The sequence below is a fragment of the Ammospiza caudacuta genome, chromosome 6, assembly GCF_027887145.1.
Source record: "Ammospiza caudacuta isolate bAmmCau1 chromosome 6, bAmmCau1.pri, whole genome shotgun sequence".
NCBI lineage: Eukaryota > Metazoa > Chordata > Aves > Passeriformes > Passerellidae > Ammospiza > Ammospiza caudacuta.
In genome coordinates, this window is record NC_080598.1 from 17,993,735 (window position 1) to 18,017,013 (window position 23,279).

General features: G+C 42.1%; 1 protein-coding gene across 1 annotated transcript; it reads right to left on the reverse strand.

Annotated features, from left to right (window-relative positions):
- Nucleotides 1–423: 423 nt before the first annotated feature.
- Nucleotides 424–18,332, reverse strand: SPTY2D1 (SPT2 chromatin protein domain containing 1). The gene is made up of 6 exons (XM_058806501.1): nt 18,205–18,332; nt 9,198–9,312; nt 6,122–7,714; nt 5,180–5,336; nt 4,975–5,052; nt 424–4,001 (listed from the first exon to the last, which is right to left on the reverse strand). The coding sequence occupies exons 1-6, from the start codon at nt 18,262–18,264 to the stop codon at nt 3,905–3,907; spliced, it is 2,100 nt and encodes a 699-aa protein (XP_058662484.1). The 5' UTR covers nt 18,265–18,332; the 3' UTR covers nt 424–3,904.
- Nucleotides 18,333–23,279: the final 4,947 nt, after the last annotated feature.

Genomic DNA, 23,279 nt, shown 5'->3' on the forward strand with positions numbered 1-23,279 from the left:
TACTTCCACCATCAAATCAGAAAACCCTTCCAGAGGAGACAGCCATCAAGGGAGTTCAGACTCCTTACATGGGAACATGGAAGGATGCTGCTTGTGAGCACTTCAAATGTAAAAGATTGAAGGCAATGGGCACACTTGGGCATATAATAATTCTAAATACATGTTCCTCCAAGTACATACCATGTCACAGCCTAAACTGCAGGAGACACCAGCAACTTGCAGATCTTTTCTGAAGGGTTAAGTGACTCCATTACATTTTTCATACCTTCTTGCTGGCTGCATGAGAACCATTCTCAGAGAACATTCAGACTGACACTGCTGTATGTGGAGTTCAGAGGAAACAGCAGGAAGTAATTCTGATAAATCTTCCATAAAAGTAAACCAATGAGAAATAGCAGTAAAATGTTTAATGCCTGTAATTTATTGTACACATACTCGGCAAAACTTTTATGCATTTGGTGTGTGCTAAAGTATACACTTCCTTGACAGCACCAGAGAGCAGGTAAGCTATGGACGAGTTTTTAACCTGATTTGTCACATTGTGTAAAAAGACACTGCGCACACGATATCCCCAAAGGAAAAAAATCATTGGCTAAAACTAGAAGCACCCTTATTTACACACTAACACTTTAATATTGCATCACACCCACTCACCAAAATAAATAGAAATACATTCGTCACAATTTAAACACCAGTCTCTCCATATATTTATTTTCTGACATGTTTTGGTCTCCAGAAATATGCTATATCTAGAAATATGTATCAGCTACTAGATTATGTTACAAAAGGCAAAAAAAAAAAAATAGAAAATTAGTTTTCCTGGACAATATTTTGGGCTTTACACAAAAATAAATCCAGATTTCCATAGAGATCTCATATACTTCTTGAAAGATTTTTATTTTAAAGCACAGCACAGAGTTGCACACTAAGGCTTCCTGTGATATGCAAAACCCTGGCCTCCAAAAGACATCGCTGTAAAGTGAAATACAGCTCACATGTAAATACAAGACATTTTCAAAAAGTAGTCATCAATAGAAAGTGCCCTTCATTTGATTTAGCATTAGCAGTAAAGAAGTAGCTACCTTAATTGTGCAATCAAAGCCAGACCTGGAAGGGTTTTATGAAAAGTACATAATTTCACACTCTCAAGTTTAAGGATATAGAATGTGAGATAGCAGAAACCAACCTTTTTATCCTCCTACATTCATTATTTTTTGACACAATTTAGTAAAAAGGCACATTGTCAAACGGTGAATTAAAAATCTAAAACCAAACCACAATTTCCTTAAATACAATTAAATCACTAGCTGAACATCCAATCCTGATAAACCAATGTAAGCATTCTTCCAGTTTTTTCTTCATCTCAAATTCAGATGCACTTTGGAAGTACTGAAATACTGTCATTAGATAAATACTATTAATCTGGCAAACAGTAAACATGTTTTTGGATACAAGGTCAGGAATTAAAAAACTAGTTTAGTTCCTTCCTAGCTGACATACAAATATGCAACAAATATGCAAGCACATTAAGAGCCAAACATTTGTACAAAATAGGAAACCCATCAGCATCCCATGCCAATTATGAGAAAGTACTTCTTGACTGTAAAATTACAAATGTGTCCTTGAATAATTTTTCAAACGGAATAGACAAAACTGAAGCAATGATCACTGCGTGAAGAAAGTTATGCAGTGTCTTAGGGAGGCTAGCAGAGTACATTCCAGTCACCATCTACATGACAAAGTGCTTTACAGATTAACAAGTTTAACTGATCTTGCATGGTTAAATAATCAGAAAGTGGTGAAATAATCAGGTTTTGCTTAACCTTATTTGTCTGAAATGCAGATTTCTTTCCCAAATGAACCAGTTTCAACTTAATATATTTCTTTTGCTTCATAAGAGACTTTTTTCTCCCCAGCCAGGTAGGAAGTTGCTCACAGATGATCTAGCTGTCTGGGTTGATGGACCTCGAGTCTTTCTCCAGCTAAAAAGAATAAAAAAGTACAAACCCAGAACTTGATCATGGTCCCAAAGCCCATTGTCCTGAATGGGTAATTCTAGAAGCCAGGAAATCTCCAACAGGAAATTTAAGATGGTCCCAATGCAGCAGAGAATACAACACACTTCTAGACAGTGAGGCTACACTATCTTGCATGGTCTCAAGTGCATACACTGAGAAACAGTTTTTGTTAGTTAATAGCAAAAGTTAGAGCAACAATGGTATCTTCACCTGGGCTCCATATTAGCCAATACTGAGATAGTCTAGAGAGCCTATACCAGTAACTTACATCAGTATTTTGCGGAGGCAGTGAAATGGTACACCATTGACAGAAAACATCTTAAAAAGGCAAAGCTGTTTTTTCTTACATTAAGAATCAGATGTTTAAACTTCAGCAGCTTCCAAGACTGTTCCTTAAAGGTTGTTATCTGAACTGCTTCCTAGAAGTCGCACTGTTAAGAATAGCCCCAAGAGGAAAGATTGCTTTGTCATTTCTCCACAAGGTAATTTTTCTATTTTCCCCACCCCCAACCAATGCCCAAAGCCCTTTTTCTACTTCTTAACCTATTTCCAGCATTAAAACATAATGGCCTGAAGCAGCTGAATGCAGATGCTACCAATGGAGTTCTGGAGCTTGAGGCAAAGCTGAGTAGTGACACTGGTGAGCTTTGAAGGGCAACTTGGGGAAACCCAAGTAGATGCAACACCAGATTTGACCTTCAGGTCTCAGTGCAACTTCTGTTGACTTAATGAACCCTGTGCTGATTGTAAACAAATTCAGTTACTGAAACAAACAGTCTTTAAATGCATAGTTAAAAATAATGTGCAAATATGGGCATTAAGGTAAGTAACTGAACTAAGGCTCCTGCTATACATATTATTTTAGGTTTTTGGCTTGCTGAAATCAATCACAAGTATTAACTAGTAAACATGATGTTAATACTGAAAAGCTGCAAATGCATTCTAACAGAACTTAATTCTGATGTTCTTTCTGAACAGTAAAGCTAATCAGATAAATGACTGCTTCACATTTTAAATAATTTAACCATCGGATGTTTAATGCAAGAAAAAACACAGTTTGTAAAGCAGCAGTAGCTGTTAAACAAATCTAAAAATTTACAGGGCAGGAGAAGAATTCCCAAGCATGTGCTTGAGCTCAAAAGCACAGGTTACATACAAACACTAGAAATTTCTGTTTTCAGGGTGTGTGTTTCTCATACTGAATTAGACTGGCACTGGAATTCCAGACAGAGTAAAAGCCAACATAATCTTTTGGCTATATCCATCACTGCATGGTTTGCAAATGACATGCACTTTTCTGTTTAGAAATAAAGAAGTTCAAATTATTTTTATGGGTCCTCAAATTTAAAGATCTGCAGCACTTTATTGCCTTAAACACCTGTGGGCTGTGGTTGAATTTACACCCAAGCTACTGCTGTGCAGAAGATGACATTTTAACACTTTGAGGCTCAGGTTGGGAGATGGGGCAGGATACAGAGCAATCTCTCCAAGTGCCAAGAAATATCAGAGAACAAGAATGCTATTCCTTTCTTTCAAGTGAATGCAAAATTGGTTTACTGGCACGTGGCCCACACAGTTCCAAGTCAGTGCATAGCTAGTCAATATTTCTGCTGGCATCTTGAACTGGTTTAATCAATGGAAACATCTACTAATTTTATTCCATTTAATATGCATTAGTGCATTAATTTCTTCATTAAAAAACAACCCTGGCAAGTATTAAAAATAAATATCTTATTTAAGTCAAGCTAAAGCCTTGCTTTTCAGTACTTTAATCCCTTTAAATATTCTTTTGCCCGCTAACAAGCAAATGGGAACTGAAGTAGAGTAAGAGATGTATGGAGGCAGAGGGGAGCAGAAACATGAACAAAGCCAACACCGTGAGTCACTTAACGCGTCCTCAGCTTCTTCGACTGTCGCTTGCGTTTCAGCTCTTCTTCTTCCCGTCTCAGCTCTTCCAAGTCTTCCTGAACACCGAGCCTCAAGCTGCCAAACAAGATTAAATCCTTTACACTGCTACTCAGGACACTTGAGGTTTTACTTCCACATGCCCAAAAAGCAATGCTAAAAATACTACAGGTGATTTGAAGAATAATTTCATATCAGGTCTTCTATAATTATAGAATGAATGCAGCTTTTTTCAACCCTCCAAACCTCACTCCAGGATGTCAACAGTTTGGTTAACAGCAATCTCACTTAAAAATTGCCTTCATTTCTCCTAACTCTACTTAACAGACTATAGTGTTCCATGGGCTGCAGATATTCCTCAGGAGCCAGGAGGAATAAGGATATTGACTATAGCTTCAAAGATGCAAGTTTCTAATGTTCAAGGCACCTTCTGAATAATCATATAGAACCAAAGAATTTGGTGACTCCATGCATTCCAATATTTGCATTTTCAATAGAAAACCCTTATAGCTCTCACAAGGCTTGTCCTATCACTCATTTAAAAACAAAGAATCAGCTTATCTCATAAGAATTCTGCAGGCCCAAAGGTCAAAACCAATGTGAAAATATCACCTTCATAATTTATATCAGTGACTATACAAGTTTGTCAGCATACTTTCTCTACTTCTATAGAAATAGACATACACATATGTATAGATAAAAACAAAAAAATGTCCAGACCTCAAACTAGCAGAATATTGTAATGCTTGGGACCAATTAAAGAATTTGGAATTTCAAATGAAATGTATAATTTTAAATTTTTTTTTGAAATTAATTAGTTTTGTTTTTTATTAGTTCTTAACAAGCAAGATTTGTGAAAGATAAGGACATACACAACTTATTTAGTGTATCCACTACTGGCTGTATGAATTCCATCTTTTACTTAAGCTTTCTTATAAAAAAACTGTAAGGCTTGCTGTTAAAAGCAGAGTGGATATTTGCTAGCTTAACCCTATGACTTGAGCAATAAACAAACTTTACAATTTGTATCCAAGTTCAAATCCATGCATACCTCCTAGCTTCTTCTTTCTGTTGCTCTCTCCAGCTGCTCTCCATATAACGTAAGGCATAATCACTTTCATCTTTGTACCTGAAAATTAAATATCAGTTTGTAGCATATTAAAAAATAGGAAATGAATTAATATCCCTTCTTAGGAAGAATCATTACTTGTTCTATTGCTTGTTCTGCAATATCTTAAAATTGTTACTTCTCTTACCTTTTCCGGTCATAGCCAAATATTTCCCGAATATGTTTTGATATTTCTTCTTGAGATTCCCCTTCATCTTCAATGAAGTCGTCCATTTCAGAGTCATATTCATCATCATCATCATCATCTATTTGTCTCTTGTAACTAATAGGTGGTCTTCCAAGACCTAAATGACAGGAGACAATAAAATCGTTAACTAATAACATGAACATAATTTTAATTTACCAGTACTTCTCCTTGCTATGCCTTGGGCATAGCCATTTTCTGGACTTCACGGTGGAAAACTTCTGCCTCAAGTTAACCAGCATTTCTTAGAAATTCAGCAAGAGAAGATACTTCCTGAGTTGTTCTAGAGGAGATTACCTATCAGGATCAGCAATGGCATCCTGAGGAAAGCAGATATCTATTCTTTGCTCTGGACTTTCCAGACACTTATTCACTACACTCCACACTGCTTGCTCCTGATCAGAAATAAATTTTTAGAACAGCTTGTCACTGATAAGATAAATCTGCCAAAACACTGAAATGTAAAACCTGTGAGTAATTTTTTATCTAGCCCTTCAAGCATCTGTTATTTAAGACACAACAAAGTTTTATAGATCAGCTATTAAGCAATGCTGGAAGCAAATACTTCAATTCTTTTCTTTCTAACAGCTAACAGTTCATATACCAGTATCCATCACAGGCTGCTTAGCTTTCTTTCATGTGATACTTCACACCACCTGTATTTCAAAATTACAAGCATAGGTAAATATAAGTAAAATAAATTAAAAGCTGCTATATTTAATTTTATTTCAATTATTAAACTGTTCTTATCTGAGTTTCACTTGTTTTTTTTCCATTTCTTCTCCCTACCAGGGGACAGGGCATGCAAGCAGCTGCACACTACTTAGTTGCCCGTTGGAGTTAAACTACAACAGTGAAAAAATGCTTTGTTCTATAAATGCATACCTTGTGGATGAAGCACAGGTCTATGCCCTGGAAAAGGTCTCATTCCATTCATCTGTCCATTGCTAGGTCTCGTGACAAGGTTTTTAGAAGAAATGGTTTCCGACACGACAGTACACTTGGGTTTCCCAGCTGTGCCCAGGCCGCCGCCTGGTCGCGCAGCTGCTGCGCTTGTGCTGCTGCCCGGCCTCCCTGGGCCAGTGCCCAAGCTGCTGCCTGGCTGCCTGGCTCCTGTGCTTGGACTGATTCCTGGCCTTCCTGGTCCTGTTCCCAGGCTGCTGCCCGGTCGCCCCGGTCCTACGTTTGTGCTGCTGCCCGGCCTTCCCGGCCCAGTGGCCAAGCTGCCGCCCGGGCGCTTCAGTCCCACGCCTGAGCTGCTGCCCGGGCGCACAGGTCCCGTGCTCGAGCCGCCCGTCGGCCTTCCCGGTCCCACACCTGAGCCACCTCCTGGTCGCCCAGGTCCTGTGGCTGAGCTGCTGCCAGGCCTCCCAGGTCCTGTGGCTGAGCTGCTGCCCAGTCGCCCAGGTCCTGAGCTTAAAGCACTTCCTGGCCTTCCCAGTCCCACACCAGAATTGCTGTTTGATCGTCCCGGTCCTGCACCTGAACCGCCACCGGGATGCCCAGGTCCTCCTTTTCCTAAGCTGCTGCCCGATCGCTTTGCATTGGAGTTGATTCCAGGTTGAAGAGCTGCAGGTTTTCCTGGTTTTTCATGGGCAGGCTTTTTCAGGCTGGATTCTTTCACAGAGGGCATTCTCTGAGCCCCATTGGCCGTGGGTTTTGAGGGTGGCACCTGAGAGCTTGAGCCAGACTTTCTAATACCATTGACAGGTAATTTATTATGACTGCTACCAGAAGAGCTTTTTAAGGAACCATTTTGTGAGTTTTTTTCCATTTGATCAAGTCTGGAAGAAGATGATGACCGTGGATGTTTTTCAGTCAATGCTGGTGCTTTGGATTTCTTATCAATACTACCCATAGAAAGAGACAGACTGCTATTAGATGTGGAATGTTTATCTATGGAGCTTTTATTAAGTTTTGTGTTTACAGATGCTTTTTGAGAAGACAGTTTTTTTGAAGAATTAGATATCCCTGTAGGCTTAATCTCTTTCTCACTTTTCTTATGCATTTCTACTTTGTTTTTGCGTCCCAAAAACTCCCTCTCTCTCAATTCTTCTGCTGTTCTGGGCCTCTCTTCAACCTTTTTCACTGGTTTTATTTCCACTGGCTCATATTGTTTCTTTTCAGCAAGCCTCAAGAGCTCTGCAAAGTTCAGAGGTGCAGGTGCACTTTTGGGAGGTGCCTTTGGTTTCACTGCAGCTTTGGATGGTTTCTCTTCATATTCTTCTTGCTCATGCTCAGATTCCGTCTGACTGTATTCAAGTTGCTCAGTTTCATCTTCTGTTGCATACTCAGCCTCTGGAGCCTGAGCAACATTCTCACAAGCCCTCCTCTTTTTAGGCTTCTCTTCAACAGGAACACCATTATAACCATAAAAATTATCCTTGGTTCGTGAGGCCATAGCTCTTGCCTTTCTGTCATGTTTCAGTTCAATACGCCTCGCCAAGAGCTGCTCTTTCTTCCTTCTTTCTTCCAGTGCTGCAAGAAAACCAGGTCAAAGTTACACAAAAAGCACTACTTTTTATGTCAATATTTTCCAAACTAACAAACCACTTAGGACAGCAACTTAAGGATATCTGGTTAATAGCTATCCAAAATAGATGAGAAAGTGACCCCAGGTCTGCCAACAGGACAAGCTGACCCTCCTGTGTCAGCTGCTCCAACAATGGCAAACAATTGAGTGAAATGCTGCTCTAACAAAACCCACTAAGGCTTTCTGAGGGAAGCAGCTTTCCAGGATGCTATAAAAATCGTGGAGAGCCTTTGTATAAGGAGGTACAGAAGTTATGGGATCTCTGTGTAGCAAGAGGGAGTTCTGAGACTGAGCAAGAAAATCTTGAGACTATACAGAACTTATAATCAAATGTTTAAAGGAAGTTGAGGAAGGGGAGAGACTAAGAGTATTGGGGGGATAATAACTGGAAAACAGCCTAAGTGTGTGTGTGTGTGTGTGTGTGTGTGTGCGTAGAGGGATAAAAGGGAGACACAGATGCAGCTGAACGCAGATAAATAAGCAGCTGGTCATTACACAAGTCTGATAGAGCCCTGTGCCCTATCTCCACAGCCTGTCCTATATCCTTGCTGCTCTGGCTTAGCTGCTGTCTGCATGAGTGTGCTCTCTATCTTGTGTCTGACTTGCTGACAAGAGTCTCGATGAATTAGCTGGTCAATGAGACATCCAAATACCACATACTGGACAGACTAAGAAGTAGGGGCTAACTACAAGAAGATTCAGAAAATGTAAAAATTCCTAGAAAATGGATCAGGCTACTCTTATTTTGCGTGCCTATAAAGATATCATTCCTTGTCTGTGTTATTCTATTGTCAAGGGCTGTGACAGCACAGAGTGTACCAGCATGCCCCATGTGGAATTTGTGCTTAGTCTTGCTTCTGGACCTGGCAACAGGATTAAGGAACAGACTCATAACTGGTCCAGGAGAGGAAGAATAACCTGGGCCAGCCAGTCTACCAGATTTGGCTACCTTTAACAAAACATTAATAGCAAAAGCAATGCAGCACTAGTTTATTCCATAGACTATTTAAAGGAAGTATAAAAGTGGAGAAATCATGTCTCAGAGACTCTTTAATCTGGTGTATCAATACAGACTGATACAGAACAATACAGATTAAAACAGAACAATAGCAACTCTTTCCATTTTTTCACACAGACGAAATTTTCAAAGTTAAGCTAACGAAAGTTGAGATAGTTTTTTGCTCTTCACCTTAATTGCTATCTCAACCTCCAGCCATAAATTCTAATGTAGCTGAGTAATGTTTTAACCCCTTAGGAAAGCAAGCAAATGTCCCCAGCCCTTACTTAGTGCTAGCTTTCTCTCAGCATCAGCTCTATGCATAAATTCCAGAAACAGATGTGGAGCTGTATTTGCAAGAAATTTGAATAAGGTGACAAATAGCAAAGAATAAATTAAAGTCTCCCATAGGAGATATTTTGTACTTTTACCTTTTTTTCTCTTTTCTTCTTCTTGCCGTCTGAGAAATGCCTGCACTGCTGCAGACTCTACACCTTTGACTTTGGGAACTTTTTTGGGAGGACCAACAGCCAAACTGTACCTTTTCTGCAAAGGAAAAAAAATATGTCAGAAGAGTTAAGAAATGAAAAAAATCCATCTTTAATAACTGTGGTGTTGCATAACAGTCCTGTACTTGGCTTAAGCACAGAGCTGGTACAGAGTAAACAATGAATTCCCACTGGAACTGAGGGTTGTGCTGGATACATTTGACTCACAGCTGTACTTTAAGGCTGAGCAACCAGCCCCAAATCCTCGGGAGAAACTTGCAAGCTAGAAAGTGCCTGGTCCAAGGGAGTAGATGTGTCTTGAAATTTTTTTTTTCTTCAGAACCATCAGAAGAGCAAGATAACCAAAGTCCAGAACAAGATATCAGCACTAAGATAAGGACAATTGTCTAGTCTACACATTGGCCAGCAGCCCACCACTTCACCCTATAAATATTGCAATCAGGATGAGCCTGATTTGAGCTCTGCCTGAAGTGCAGCTTACCTGGATGCCAGGAGAGCCCTTGAGCAGGGACACCTCTCAGGGTAAGAAATTCCTTACCTGAAACTAAGAGATCCTTCCTTACCCAAGGTGGAGAGATTCCTTAGGCATGACAGATCCTCAGCAGGTGACAGAGGATGTTGCATTGGTATTAGGAAACATTACTAATCCATCCAGCCCATATTATTACAAACACTGTATGGACAATTCCATTAGATATATACCATTGACCAAGCCTGAGACTAAGAATGGATCCAGCCACTCCAAACTGAGTTTAGAAAGCAAGGAGTCCACACAGAACCTTCTGTCTCAACAGGACTGTGCTTCTTGCTCTCTGCATTGCCAGTCCCTGAGAATTATCCTAAATGAGCTCGTAAACGAATGAATTTGAACTCAACCTTCTTTTTTGTATGTTTCTTCCATTAATAAAATAATAAAATGAACTTTGCATTAAACCTTGTCAAACCCCTGTTGAACTTTGTTAAATTCCAGTGAATTGTCTAATCATTCTTTTATCTCAGAACACCAACAATACTGATTTGAGTTCCTGCTGGCAGTGACCTTAAACACAATACTGCTGTACATCAAGGAGTTAGTGACCCACACACCAGCTGACCTGAAACTCTACTTATCACCTGAGACCAGTGTGACCTCAGCACTAACTATGAGAGAATACACAGCCCCCACCTGGCAATTACAGCACTTGCACATGGTGTAACTTGCCAGGAGAGGAGAAGGCTCCAGGGAGATCTTGTTGCAGCCCTTCAGAACTGAAAGGGAGCTTATAAGAAAGATGGGGACAGTTTTTAGCAGAGACAGTAGCAATAGGACAGGGGGTATTGGTTTTAAACTAAAAGAGGGCAGATTCTGACCAGAAGTTGTTTGAGGGGAACAGTAAACACTGGCTCACATTGCCAGGAGAGGCTGCAGAACCCCCATCCCTGGAAACATTCAAGGTCAGGTTGGACAGAGCTCTGGGTGACCTGATCTGTTTAAAGATGTCCCTGCCTATTGCAGGGGAGTTGGACTAGATCACCACTAATGGATCCTAGTCTGTGATTCTATATCTCATTATATCCTGAGGTGAAGCTGCATGTTTTCATATAACATCCTTTTACTTGGCAGAGGAAATGATAAATTGCACTATGAACTTCCCAGGACCTCCTGCAAAAGCTCTAAAGACTGTAGCACTGATTACATGCACCACAGACAGGATTTGCACAGCTTGCCATGCTTAAAAGTCTGTCCAGTGCTGTTCAACCTGGGGTTCCAGCAAGTGAATAGATGCAAAGTTATCTATGCTACCCCCTTTTTTGCTTCTCTTATATCCAATAAAGGTTACTTAAATCAATGTTAAGTGCCCAGGTGCCTCTTACTGGGTTCTATAACAACCATTTGCACTAATGTGCTGCACCTGTCCAGACACTGCCTTTCACAAATGTACCAGGTTGTGCCTGAAACTGGAAAAATAGAGACTTTTTTTAAACTTCTTCCCACAAACAAAATACAGAAGAAAAAACAAAGCAATGAGAGAGACAGTTGTAAATATAAATGCAATAGAAGGCAGTTAAACCCAGAAAGCAGAAGGAAAGCAGAATACATTTAGGAATAACAGAAACCCCAATCCAAAACTGAGGTTTGAGAGGGTGGGGTTTTTTGTTTCAAAAGTAAGCCAACAGTTCTCCCACATGAGACATTAAGATTCTCACCAAATGAAAGAGATGTGAAAAAAGACCCAAAAAAAAAAAAGTATCACTAAAGAGCAACACAAGTCAGCATTTCTATAAATATCTTTCTGTCCTCATAAAGCCTTATGAAACTTAACTAAAATAATCAAAACAAAATATCTGGTAAGTAAACCTACATCCAAATGTTTTAGAAGCAATAATCAGGCAAGCTGGCAGCCTAACTCCCTATAAACATCAATATCACACAATGCAAGCCTTCATTCTCATTCCTGATTCACTGATCAGCAGCACATGAATGGATCTCGGTTCACTTTAATTACTAACATGCAAAGCCATAAATTAGCTTGAATATACATGCACTAAGGAGCAAGGTTTGGAGGCTCCTTTGTAAGCTGCATCCAAAACTGGCTCCAAGAAGGGCACCTACAATACCAGCCATTGTAGTCTTCTCAAGCAGTTTCTGAAATGAGCAGAGCACAATTACTAAGGTGCACCATCCACACACATTGCATATTCAAACCTGCCCTGTCACCTCAGCACATTAAAGACCCACTGCAGCCAAGCTCATTTACTGAGTTTCACCTCTACACTAGGAAGTTTACCAAACCTGAGAACTGATTTTCCTGTTTGCACCAAAAGAGTTCCAGGACTTGACTGCTCAGTTCCTGAACTGCCATGCAGCACTGCCTCTCAGCTTTTGCTCAAATGTAGCCCATGGCTTTGCGTCCCAAAGAAACCTGGTTTGCTCCATTTGAACTGGAACGGACAGGGAGGCAAAGCAATCCACACATTATCAGTCAAAATCCTGTCAGAAACAGGTTGAAGCAAATTAGTACTTTAGAAATTATTTGCAGTACTTTGCAGTATACTCATCTTAGTATAATGATGTCCCTGTAAATTATCTTACAAAGTTAAACACATCATGTTTTGCCATTGGTAACCTAATTTGGCAAAGTTTCATTAATTATTCCATTTCAACTGTGCCTTCAGTTTTGAAAACTCTGTTTTAAAAACTGTGCAGCACTCAAGCATCTTTTCCAGCCTAAATGATTTTGTGCCTAAGGAGCACCTTTGGAAACTGCTAAACAGCAGAGACAAATGTAGATTGATCTATTCTGTTGGGAAACCTTATAAAGAATTAAAGTGATGGGGAAGCAGTTTTCAGGCTTTGTTTTGCTGCACTGTGACTAACAGCCCTATCCAGGAGCGGGTTTGTAAAGTAGCTGGACAGACAAGCTCATTTCTGACTGCCGTTAACAAGACAAATCATGCAAAATTTCAATTAAAATTTCCAATCAGTAGCATTTCTTAATATTGACTAACAACTGAAAATACAGCAAAAAAAATCATAAATGAATATTCATTTTCTGTAATACTGTTGATACAAGTCTTGCTCACTTCCATTCAGTAACAGCATAAAATAACCTGCTGAACTGTAGCCTTTCTAAAAGCACTGAACCATACACTCATTCTGCAAACACCAAAAAAGTGTTTTATATGCAGTGCAAACGAATAGGCATCAGACTGCAGGTAAAGCAGGCCAAATAAGCCAGCACACGTCACTATACCATCCAAACAGCAGCTGCACTAGTCTGGCTTTTAATGACTATTGCTAAGTTGGTTAAATCAACAGAGGAATAGCAATGTTTAGCCTTTAGGAAAGAGCAGGTCATGCTGTTCCCAGAACACTGCACTCTTCAAGCTGTAAACAGCGATTATTTGCTTTGAAGTCACTGACTTCCTGCAAAACGTGGCACATGATCCTGATAGAGTTGTAGCTACTTTGATGTCAGCACTCAAGTACCAAATCTTGGACTATAAAACAAAATTTATAAAATAATTGCAGACTTTTTGGCACCCAAATGAAATCCCAAGGGCCCTAGACCAAACACAGATAGCCAGAAGTAGCAGTAGTAGCATTGCCTTTAACAATGGTCAGTATTTAGACAGGTGGCAATGCAGGATCAATGCAAGTGATCAATTCTGCCAAACCCAGTTCTCAAGCAGAGCACCTGAGCAGCTCAGTCTCTGCAATGGGCTTGCACATGCAGTGCAAAGACAATTCCACTTGTGTTATCCACTGCAGGCAACTTGCAGGGGCTCTCACAGGCTGGGGAGATTCTTTTATTTGCCTGTTTTTCACTAGCATGTTACAACACTGTCTTTCCTTCACAGATAATTTCTTCCTTATCATTTGCCAAGACATGTAACCTTCTCCAATGGGAAGTGCCCGTTTCCCCCCAAATATTCCTCAGGGTTGTCTTAAGTTGCAATGCAAGATGTAACCAGAACTATGTACTACATCACCGTCTGTGGGGCAGTGTTCTTTATCTCTTCCAGACCCATCCTCCATCCAGGGAGATATCTACTGTAAATGGGCCACTGAGTCTCACTGCAGGACGGATAAAATTACATCATCTCATGGCGAGATGTTCTGCCCAGGGGGAGGAACCATTCCTACCTAGATAAAAATTTGAGAATTGGAACACCAGAGGAGCCTTTTCCACCTAATTCCCAAAGGAAGACCAGGCCCATCTACACCACCACTGGCCCTTCAAAGAAAAAACGACACCCTTCTGTAGGATCACTGCTTCAACAGACCCACATCTGTCACTGCAGGACTGCAGCCACCATTTTATCAGATTGCTACCCACACCCTGACCCACCCACAGGGTGTCAGCTCGTATTCTGACTCTGTGTCTTTTGTATTATTGCATTTTTATTTTAATTCTCCTGGTAAATAATTGTTATTCCTATTCCCATATCTTTGCTTAAGAGCCCCTTAATTTCAAAATTATAATGATTCAGAGGGAGGGGGTTTACATTTTCCATTTCAAGAAAGGCTCCTGCCTTCCTTGGCGGACACCTGTCTTTTAAAGGCAAGGGTATAATTTTCTGAGAACATCAGGAATGGTTCATCCTTGTTAGTGTCACTCTGGCAATGCCAGTCCCTCAAAAGGCAGCTTCCCACATTGTAAGTGGCCATTTGTGTCCACTGCCCAGGGGCCTCTCTGCCCTTCATCCTGAACTGGTATTTCCAAAGCTTCTGCTACAGATTCACCACGGGGCTCCCAGCAGCTGACTCTGCAGTGAGACTGTCTTAGAATATACACACGGTGATTTCGCAACTGCTTCTTTCAATTTCTGCTTGTGACAAAGTAAATACTAGCTAACAAGCATGTTTAAATTTGCTTCATTTCAGGTTCTAACAACTCCTACCAAGAGAAAGATAAAACGCTCAGCTTATCAGCTCACTGCTCTCCTTCTCCCAAAACCAATTCAACAAGTTCATGCATTTTATTCCTAAGAAAGCAAAAATTATTTTCTTCCAATTTTGCAACTGCTGCCACAACACCCAAGCAGAATCCTTAGCTGGAAAAAAAATTGCAGATTTCTATGAAAAGTTGCTTTACACAGGAGGAAGAAAAAAAAAAAAAAAGATCAGGAATAAGAAAAGCTGGAAATTTTCCTAGTCAGCATTTAAACCTCGACAGTCTGGAACTTTACTATCAGGTCAGTCAAGTTGAGAGCAAAAGCCCTCCTCACCCCCGCCAGCATTTCACATTGTGTATCTTGCAGTTCCCTCCTGCGGAGGGCTGATGCAATCCACATAATGTTAGCCTGGTTTTGAGGCCAGTTTTAAGCACACAATGAATGCACACACATCAATCGATGGCAGTCTGGTCCTACAGCAGCAATCGGCACTTCACAGCCATTCCCATTATTTCTCGTGCTGGGCTTCTCTCGCCCGCGGGCAAACGCTCGATAATTTGCAGATTGAATTCGATGGGCAGGCTCTGTACCGCAAGGTCCTCTGAACAAACTCAGGGATTCTGTTAGTGTTTCGCTTCACAAACACCGAATTCCTCCTGGCTACTTGTATCTGTCAGCTTCACTGGAGGCTGCTTTGTATCAGTCCAACTTCCAGGGAAACCTCACAAGTGCTGACGCGGATGAAGAGCTCCTTCAGTTCTGCGCCACCACTTTGTGGTTAAATTGTATCGGGTTTCTGTAAATTCTGTACACCAAAGTTCCACCCTCAGTTAAAAGGAATCCGGAGCAATATGAGATGCTACACTGTCATTAACAGTTTATTAGAAACTAAGGTGAAAGAAAAGAAGGACTTGGTTCCAGCTATCCTTAGGGTTTTCTTTTTTTTTTTTTTTAACTGCAATAAAATTTCATATTTTAAAGAATAGCTACAATAAAAATATCTGAAAGTGCTTTGTCACATCATGTGAAACACGTGGCATAACCCAGTATACCAATTTCACCAAAAAGAGTGACACAATCTATTTAAACCTCTCTAAAGTCAACATTAAATCTCATAGCTTATCATGTCTAGCCAAAGCAAGACCACACTGAAAAGCAGATCAAGTGCTAATATGAACACAGGTAACAAAATACAACAATGAAACCCCTATGGAATATTAGATGATAAAACCTGGGGCTCTACTCACAACTGCTGTGAAGATGATTAGCAGCACATCATTAATAGCTCAGGCAGTAGTTCATATATGAACTGTTTTATTTAGAAACAAAACCTGATGCAACTAACAGGGCACCAAAAGGCTGATATCAGCAATGTTCCTTTTGAATCTGGATTTCCATAGGGAGATGAACAAGCAGATTCGTTTTTACAGGGACATGATGTAATATCTGCTTTATCCAGGCCCCTCTTTTACAATACAAGGCCACATTATTTCTTAGAGTTTTTATGTAGTTTCCACTTTGAACTAAACATGACCTGTTCTAGTGTGTATATATATTTATATATACTTTGAATATACACTACTGAATCATGTCACTGTTTTTCATTACAAAGGGCATGGAACATTTAGTTAGGTGCACTGTAAAGTTTAAAACAAACTTCTCAGAGAGAAATTCAGAGGATATGCTTGTTAATGCAGGAACTCACATTTCTGGAAACCTGGTAATTTTATACATCAGTAAATGTGCAATTAGTCTATATGGCATTTTTAACAAAGGTATTTAAAAATAATTATATTCTTCTTATATAAACACATTTAATATACTAGCTTTAACACAGAGGAGTTGTTTAGATGTCCAGTGATTGTAAAATCTCCACGGGCTCTCTTTTAAAGCCCAGCAGCTGCAAAGAGCTTCAAGCAGTGCCAAGTGCAGCTCTGCTTTTGCTCAGAGACTGGGGCCAACTGCAGAGTTAAAAGCTGCACCACTAATGTGCTAAACCAAACTGTTTCAACTATGGATTCAATAGCACTCTCACTCCATGAGTTAATCAGGAATTAGCAAATCATAATGCTGACTTTACTAAAAAGAGTAGCTAAACCCTCATTCATTGCACAAGAAGTAGGATCCCCTCCCTCCATCATCACATCCACAATGGAGATTGTGGCAGATATTTCATCAATTCATCATCATGGATTAAAACTTGTGACAAAAAAAGTAGTGGCTCACACAGCAAAGCTGGTTGGGGAAACTGAGAATGTAAAGAGAAGCTTTAAACATCTAAAACAATAATTATAATAACCCAGTGACAACTTAGTGAAACAGCTTAAGACCAATCAAACGGGCATTTAAATTTAAATATCCTAAAGTATTTCTGTATTTGTTACTTTATCATTTATGTTATGAACCCGATTCCTGTGTAGGGTCAGAGACAAATTAAACATGCCTAAATATAAAAAAAAGTTGATTTTATAAGATTTTAAACCCACAATGGAAACTGATTAATTTCACAAGTACCATATGGTCGGTACATATTATCAACTGGTCAGGCTATTAGTGAACATTACCAAAGTTTTACTAATGATAGAGACACTGAGATATTCACTAGTTCTGACACCACCTAAGTGAAGACACTGTACAATTGAGAGTATGGAGGTTTTTTCCTGGTTTTCCCACAGTTTTTGCTAAAAACACCTACCCCTCATTTACACTGGGTTTAAGCAAACTAATCACAGAAACAACTCTGGCACTCTGTTGAAAAGCAAACATAAAGTGTCTCCCTAGCTGGTGGCTACCAAGGAGAAAACATTACTTATCCAAATAAGCACTCAAGACTTGTAATTTGGGTCCTCCCAGAGGAATGAAACCCAGGATGTGAATGTATGAAAAGGCCACGTGCCCTTCCTCCTGCCGGATTTCATCCAGGCGAGTCAGTGGCTTACTGCACACGGAATCCACACGCTACTGATAGCTTGAACTAAATCACAAACTGCTGAAGTACAGACCTCAGAACAATGTTAACAATACACCCAAAGCCTTCGGCCGGCCCTCCCCACAGCGCTGTTACACCTTATTCCTTCGCGGGGCACACAGAGCCTTCAGACAACGCAGCCCATTCACCCGAAACTTGTCACTTTGTCTCCGGCTCGCACTGGGGACGTGGCAGACTCGCGTTCTCAGCTCGAACAAAAGGAGCGAGCCGGCTTTCGGGCACTGCCTTCCCCCGCAGCACGGCTCCGCTCCCGGAGGGATGCCGGCGCTGCCAAAGCAGCAGGGCGAGCCGCGGCTGCCCGCTCCCAGCCCGGGGTGCCGGCACCTGTTGACAGAAGGGGCCCCGCTCGCCCCCTCCCTCACACAGACGCTTTCCCAGCCCCAGGAGCGAGCAGCCCCGGCCGGCGAGGCGAAAGGCCCGGCAGGGACAGCGGTGGGCGCTGCCCGGCAGGGGCCGAGGCGGGAGGAGCTCCCGTGGCCGCGGGGCCCTCCCCGGGCCCGACCGCCGCCGCCGCGCCCCGGCCCCGCGCCCCCCGGCAGCCCCAGCCGCCCCCGAGCTCACCGGCACCGCGTTCAGCCCCTGCTGCTCCGAGGCCATCACGAGAATGTTGTGGAAATCCATGGCCAGGCCGGAACACGGGGGGGCTGCGGCAGCCGCCCCGCTCGCACTGCCCGCCGTCCCCCGCCCGCTCGGCCCCGCTCGCTTCCGCCCGCTGCCGCCTACCCTTTATATAAGCTCGCCCGTCGCTGGCGTCACTTCCCCTGTGGCGGAGCCTCGCCACGGGAAACGGGGCTGGACCAGGGGAGGGAACGGCGAGAGGCGTCTCGGGAGCCCCGCGGGACGGCAGGGCCCGGAGCGGTGTTGGGGGCGGCCTTATGAGACCACCGGGGCGGCCCCGCCCGGCGCCTCTCGCCGCCCCCCGCTCACAGCTGGGGCCGGTGCCGGGATTGTCCCTCCGCCCGCCTCGGCTGCGGCCCTGAAACACCTCAGGGAGAGGGGACACGGAGTGATGGCTCCAAACTGAGAGGGAGCAGCCTTAGATTAGGTGTCGCGAAGAAATTCTTTACTGTGAGGGTGGTGAGGCACCGGGACCGCTTGCCCAGAGAAGTTGTGGGTTCCCCATCCCGGGAAGTGGTCAAGGAATGGTTGGATGGGGCTTGACACAACCTGATGGAGTGAAAGGTGTCCCTGCCCACAACAGCGGGGTCAGAACTAGATGATCTCTAAGGTCCCTTCCAACCCCATCCATTCTATGGTTCTGTGATTACCACCCCCAACCTTGGCGTGGGGATGTGTCAATAAAACATAAAAAACTTGTACTTTCTTCTTTTTTCCCATAGCAACTCTTCATTTTTCAGTGACAATGAGAATTGTGGCGGTTTGAAAGGAAAAAGCCTTGGGGGCAATGGCCAGTAGCACCAAGCACACCCTGACACCTGCCCCTGTCCCTCCTGCATTCCCAGCTGCCAGCTCATCCCTGAGTGGACATCAGCTAGGCAGAAACTCTGTAACAAAGGAGGAATATGGATTAAGTTTCCTCAGCAATGTTTCTTGGCTGATCGAGGCTTCAGAATTGGTGCTTGGCTTGTAGGGGTGTCACAATTGCTTCAGCAGTGCCCTCCCAGCTGCAGGAATACTGCTGGATAAACAGGGCTGCCAGGAGCAATGCTGACCAGCAGAACAACATGCTGGTGTGTGTGTGGCCAAACAAAATGCTCTGTGTGTGTGTATGTTTAAATATTTTTCTAAGTCTGATGACCCAGAAAATTGTACAAGAACACCAGCTGACTGAAGACTTCCCTTGCATTGGTTACCAGGTCATTTCCTGGATCTGTTATCTGAGATCCATCTGACAAAAATTCCTCTACTCCACACTGCTTCTCCTAGAAATGTGGGCATTGAAAGAAAGCTTTTTTCCATCATTTAAACCTTTAGTATAAATTCTTTAACGCTGCTAGTACTTGACAACTCTTCAGTCTCAGTTCCTCCAGTTCCTTCCTGCCTTTTCCAGTTTCCCTTTACCTCTCCAGTGCCCTCACTTTTTTGTTGTATCTGATATTATCTTCTGAGCCTGTCTATAAGTCACATTGCAACCTGGTGTAAAGACGCCCAGTGAGGCCTTGGCTGATGGGAGGGACAGGACAATTTGTCTGAGCCAGGCACTGCACCAGTTAATTTGCAGGGCCTTTGTAGTTCTTGAGCACAGGAGATCCAAGTTGTTCCTTTAATGCATGCTCTGGTGTCTCTGCATGGCATCAGTCAATGCAGGGTGGACAGTCCTCCTGACCTACCACTGCTTTTTCTTGGGAGAGTTCTGATTTAACTCCTTATCCTGTAAGAACTCTTTTCCCCTTTTTATTCTCATCTCCATTTACTGACTTTTTACTTCTGACTCAGACCTTGTCACCTCTTCTTGTTCCCACCCTCTTTGTATTATGATTTTCTTATTTTAAGGCTTCCTAGTGTGGCTCTCTTCACAGGCAGTTAGTGGTTCATCAATTTTCATCCCATTTTTGGCATTGTGTTTCCCTCTGTGCTACTGTCTGTAAGGTTGTGATGTTATTTTCTGGCAGTCTTATCTGCTACCTCATCACTGCTGTGGTGCTTTCATCAGAATTTCCCTGCTCCAGCTTGAATTTCTGGTATCTCCACTGTGCCCTTCCTTGAGAGGCTTTTAGTATGACTCAGGTTCCTGTATGACAGCAGTACTGACAGAGCAATGATTGCTCTTTGACTTTTGTGCGTGCTCTCTTTGGTCCACGTTAGAGTTGGCAGGAACACTTGCTAAATGCGGACTTCATTCTGCTGACTGTGATCCTCGAGATGAGTGGAGGAAAATCTCTCCCTGCATCTACAAGAGGAGTTACAGGCAGGCCAGGGAATGGCACTGCAGCTGCAGTGTGTGGCATGTCACTCTTTGGAAACCCCTAACCACAGCCGCTGCCTTTTCCTGGAAATGACAATCCTGTGACATCACATCCCTCAGCAGAGGGGATTTACCTCCGTGTTTCTCCAGTGGGAGAAACAACAGCACTGTGTAAAAGTGTGCTGTGGGCATTTTACGGGGCAGTAGCAAGCCATGCTGAGCTGTGCTGGGGTTCCCAGACTGCCCCCATGGCATTTAAACCCAGCTCTAGCACAAGTTACACGTCAGCACAGTGCCTTGATGTGGCCCAGCCTCTTCTGGCAGACATCCTGCAAAAAATGGGAACCTCCATGCTGTGTGTCCTCCCTGTTCCTTCACTCGCTTCCCAAATTATCTTCACTCTTCTCAACCTCTGCACACATTTACAATGTGATGAACTGGTCCAGACTGGGCTTGCCAGGACTCCCAAGCCCAGCTAGTTTGTTAGCAGCAAGGGAAGAAACAACTTTGTGCCTTTAAGGCAAATGGATGTTTCTATAAAATACAAATCAGGATAGAGAATGCTTCTTCCCCTTTTTGTAACTCTCTGATCTGTCTGATTCTGTGCATGTTTGACATCACTCTAGCTTTGAAAGAATTGCAAAAGTCTGGGAATTTAAACCTACATCTTCCAGAAAACCAATACAACACGTTTCAGATCTCCCATCTCTCCTCTCAAACCTCTGATTTGTGCTGGAAAAAGTTCAGACAGATTTTTTTTTTTGTGTGTGTGTGTGCACATTTTTAAAGCAAGAACTTGGATAAGTTTTATTTTTCTTAAATACCTTCATTTTTGGATATTTTTGTGACTAGAACTGTTTAGAAAAGACTTAGACAATATAAGACAATATTCCACCAGAAAGTGTCTGCAAGTTTTTAATCAGCTGTGCTCAACAATAGCTCAGCTCCAGCCATGCACACTTCAAGCATGTGACTAATCCTATTAACTTGAAGTGTATTAAAGTGTTTAAAGGATTAGAATCTTAATTACAGACCATCTGCAGAGGTCAAATATCAAAGGCTGTTCAGAGCCTGAGTTTTAGCATTTTCTGAATGAGTGAATGAGTAATATTTGTGTGAGGTCTCCTTTTCCCTTTTCACTCAGCATCCTTTCTGCTGTAGAGTTAAATGGGTATTCCAATATGGCATTTATTAACTAGGCTGAATCATCCTGATGTCCAACAGTCAGGTCTCCAGGTTATCAGTTTGTTAGAGGTTGCAGGGCTGCCATATATGATCTAAAGAAGTTTAGGACTTGGAAAACATGGATTTGAACAAATCAAGTTTGCATAGGATAGTGCCAGCCTACTTTATGGCTGCTTCCAATTGGAATTATTAATCACTAAGACTTTTTTACTTATGATATATTAAACAGAAATGGAAAGGAAGAGCCTTGGGATGATAATTAGCTGGTCTTGACAATGTATAACTTAGACATCTAACTTAGATGCATAAATTATGGTATTTGGCTCCAAAGAGGAATATCAGAAAAACAGGGACAGAAATTACCTTCTTCCTCCCACCCAAAGAGCAGGATCAATTGCATTAGGTAATTTCTGACACTTGTTCAATTTGCATTTGAAACCCAGAAACCAAGGCTGGCATTCCCTATATTATTCTCTCATTCTTTTTTTCATCTACACCTTGAGGAAGCTGTTTCTTACATCTAACCCAGATCTCTGTTGTCCACTGAGCCTTTTCAGCTGATGAGAAGACTTTATTATCCTCTCCCTTAGACATAAGCACACACATTTAGGGCCCTCCTACTGTGTCTCCCCTTTCTCTGGGATAAACCACTCCAACTTCTCCAATGCTTCACCATAAAACATCTAACTCTCTCTCCCAAGCAGAATACAATACCTGACTGAAGGTTTTCTAGCCCCAAGCATGGCAGTAGAATGGCTTCATTTGCCTGGCAAACAATATTCCTTTTTATGTAGCTTCCAGTGCTATTTGCCCTTTTTGTGGGGGCATGGCTGGTTCCTGTTGGGTTGTGATCCATGCTAACCACCACGACAGGTTATACAGGGGTGCTATCAGAGCAGTAAGTGCACAACCTGCATTTCTGATGTTGGTAGTTCTGCAGAGAGTGAAAGCACATCTTTGAATTACTTCCTTTCCCCCTGCTGTAATTTGCCAAGTGTGTTGAGATCCTAGCCCTGTCCTCCAACACTTCCTGCCCCTCCCAGCCAGTGGGGCTGCCAAGAACGTTGTTTGCTCTGCCATCTAAATTATTTAATAAAAACATCAATTTGTGGTACTCCTGCAGAAGTCTGCTTGCTGTGTCCAGCCAAGATAGCAACATGGTCTTTTTAAATATTTCAGTCCAGTTTACAGCCAGTCCTGTACTCATCCATTTGTGCTTTTCTGGACTTGCTTGTGAGATGGATGGCCATGTGAGAGAGTGTTAGAAGTCCTTCTAAAACCAAGAGCTGGAAATGAGCCTGCTTGACATGATTTATTCTAGGCAAAGTAAGCCCAGAAATTTCTTTTCTAGGTACTTAAATGTGTCAGTGGAGGCAGAGGTTTAACTCCAGCAAATTTAATGACTCAGCTGGTCACAAAACAGGTACTGCTTCTCAACACAGAAATGCAAGCAAGAGAGAACTTGAATTCCTCTGCATGTAATTGAAAATTGTTTTAATCTAAAATATATGTATTCCAAATCCAGAACAATCACAAAATATCACTTTTACATTGCTGTGCACTGGGAACTGAAACAGTCAGCAAA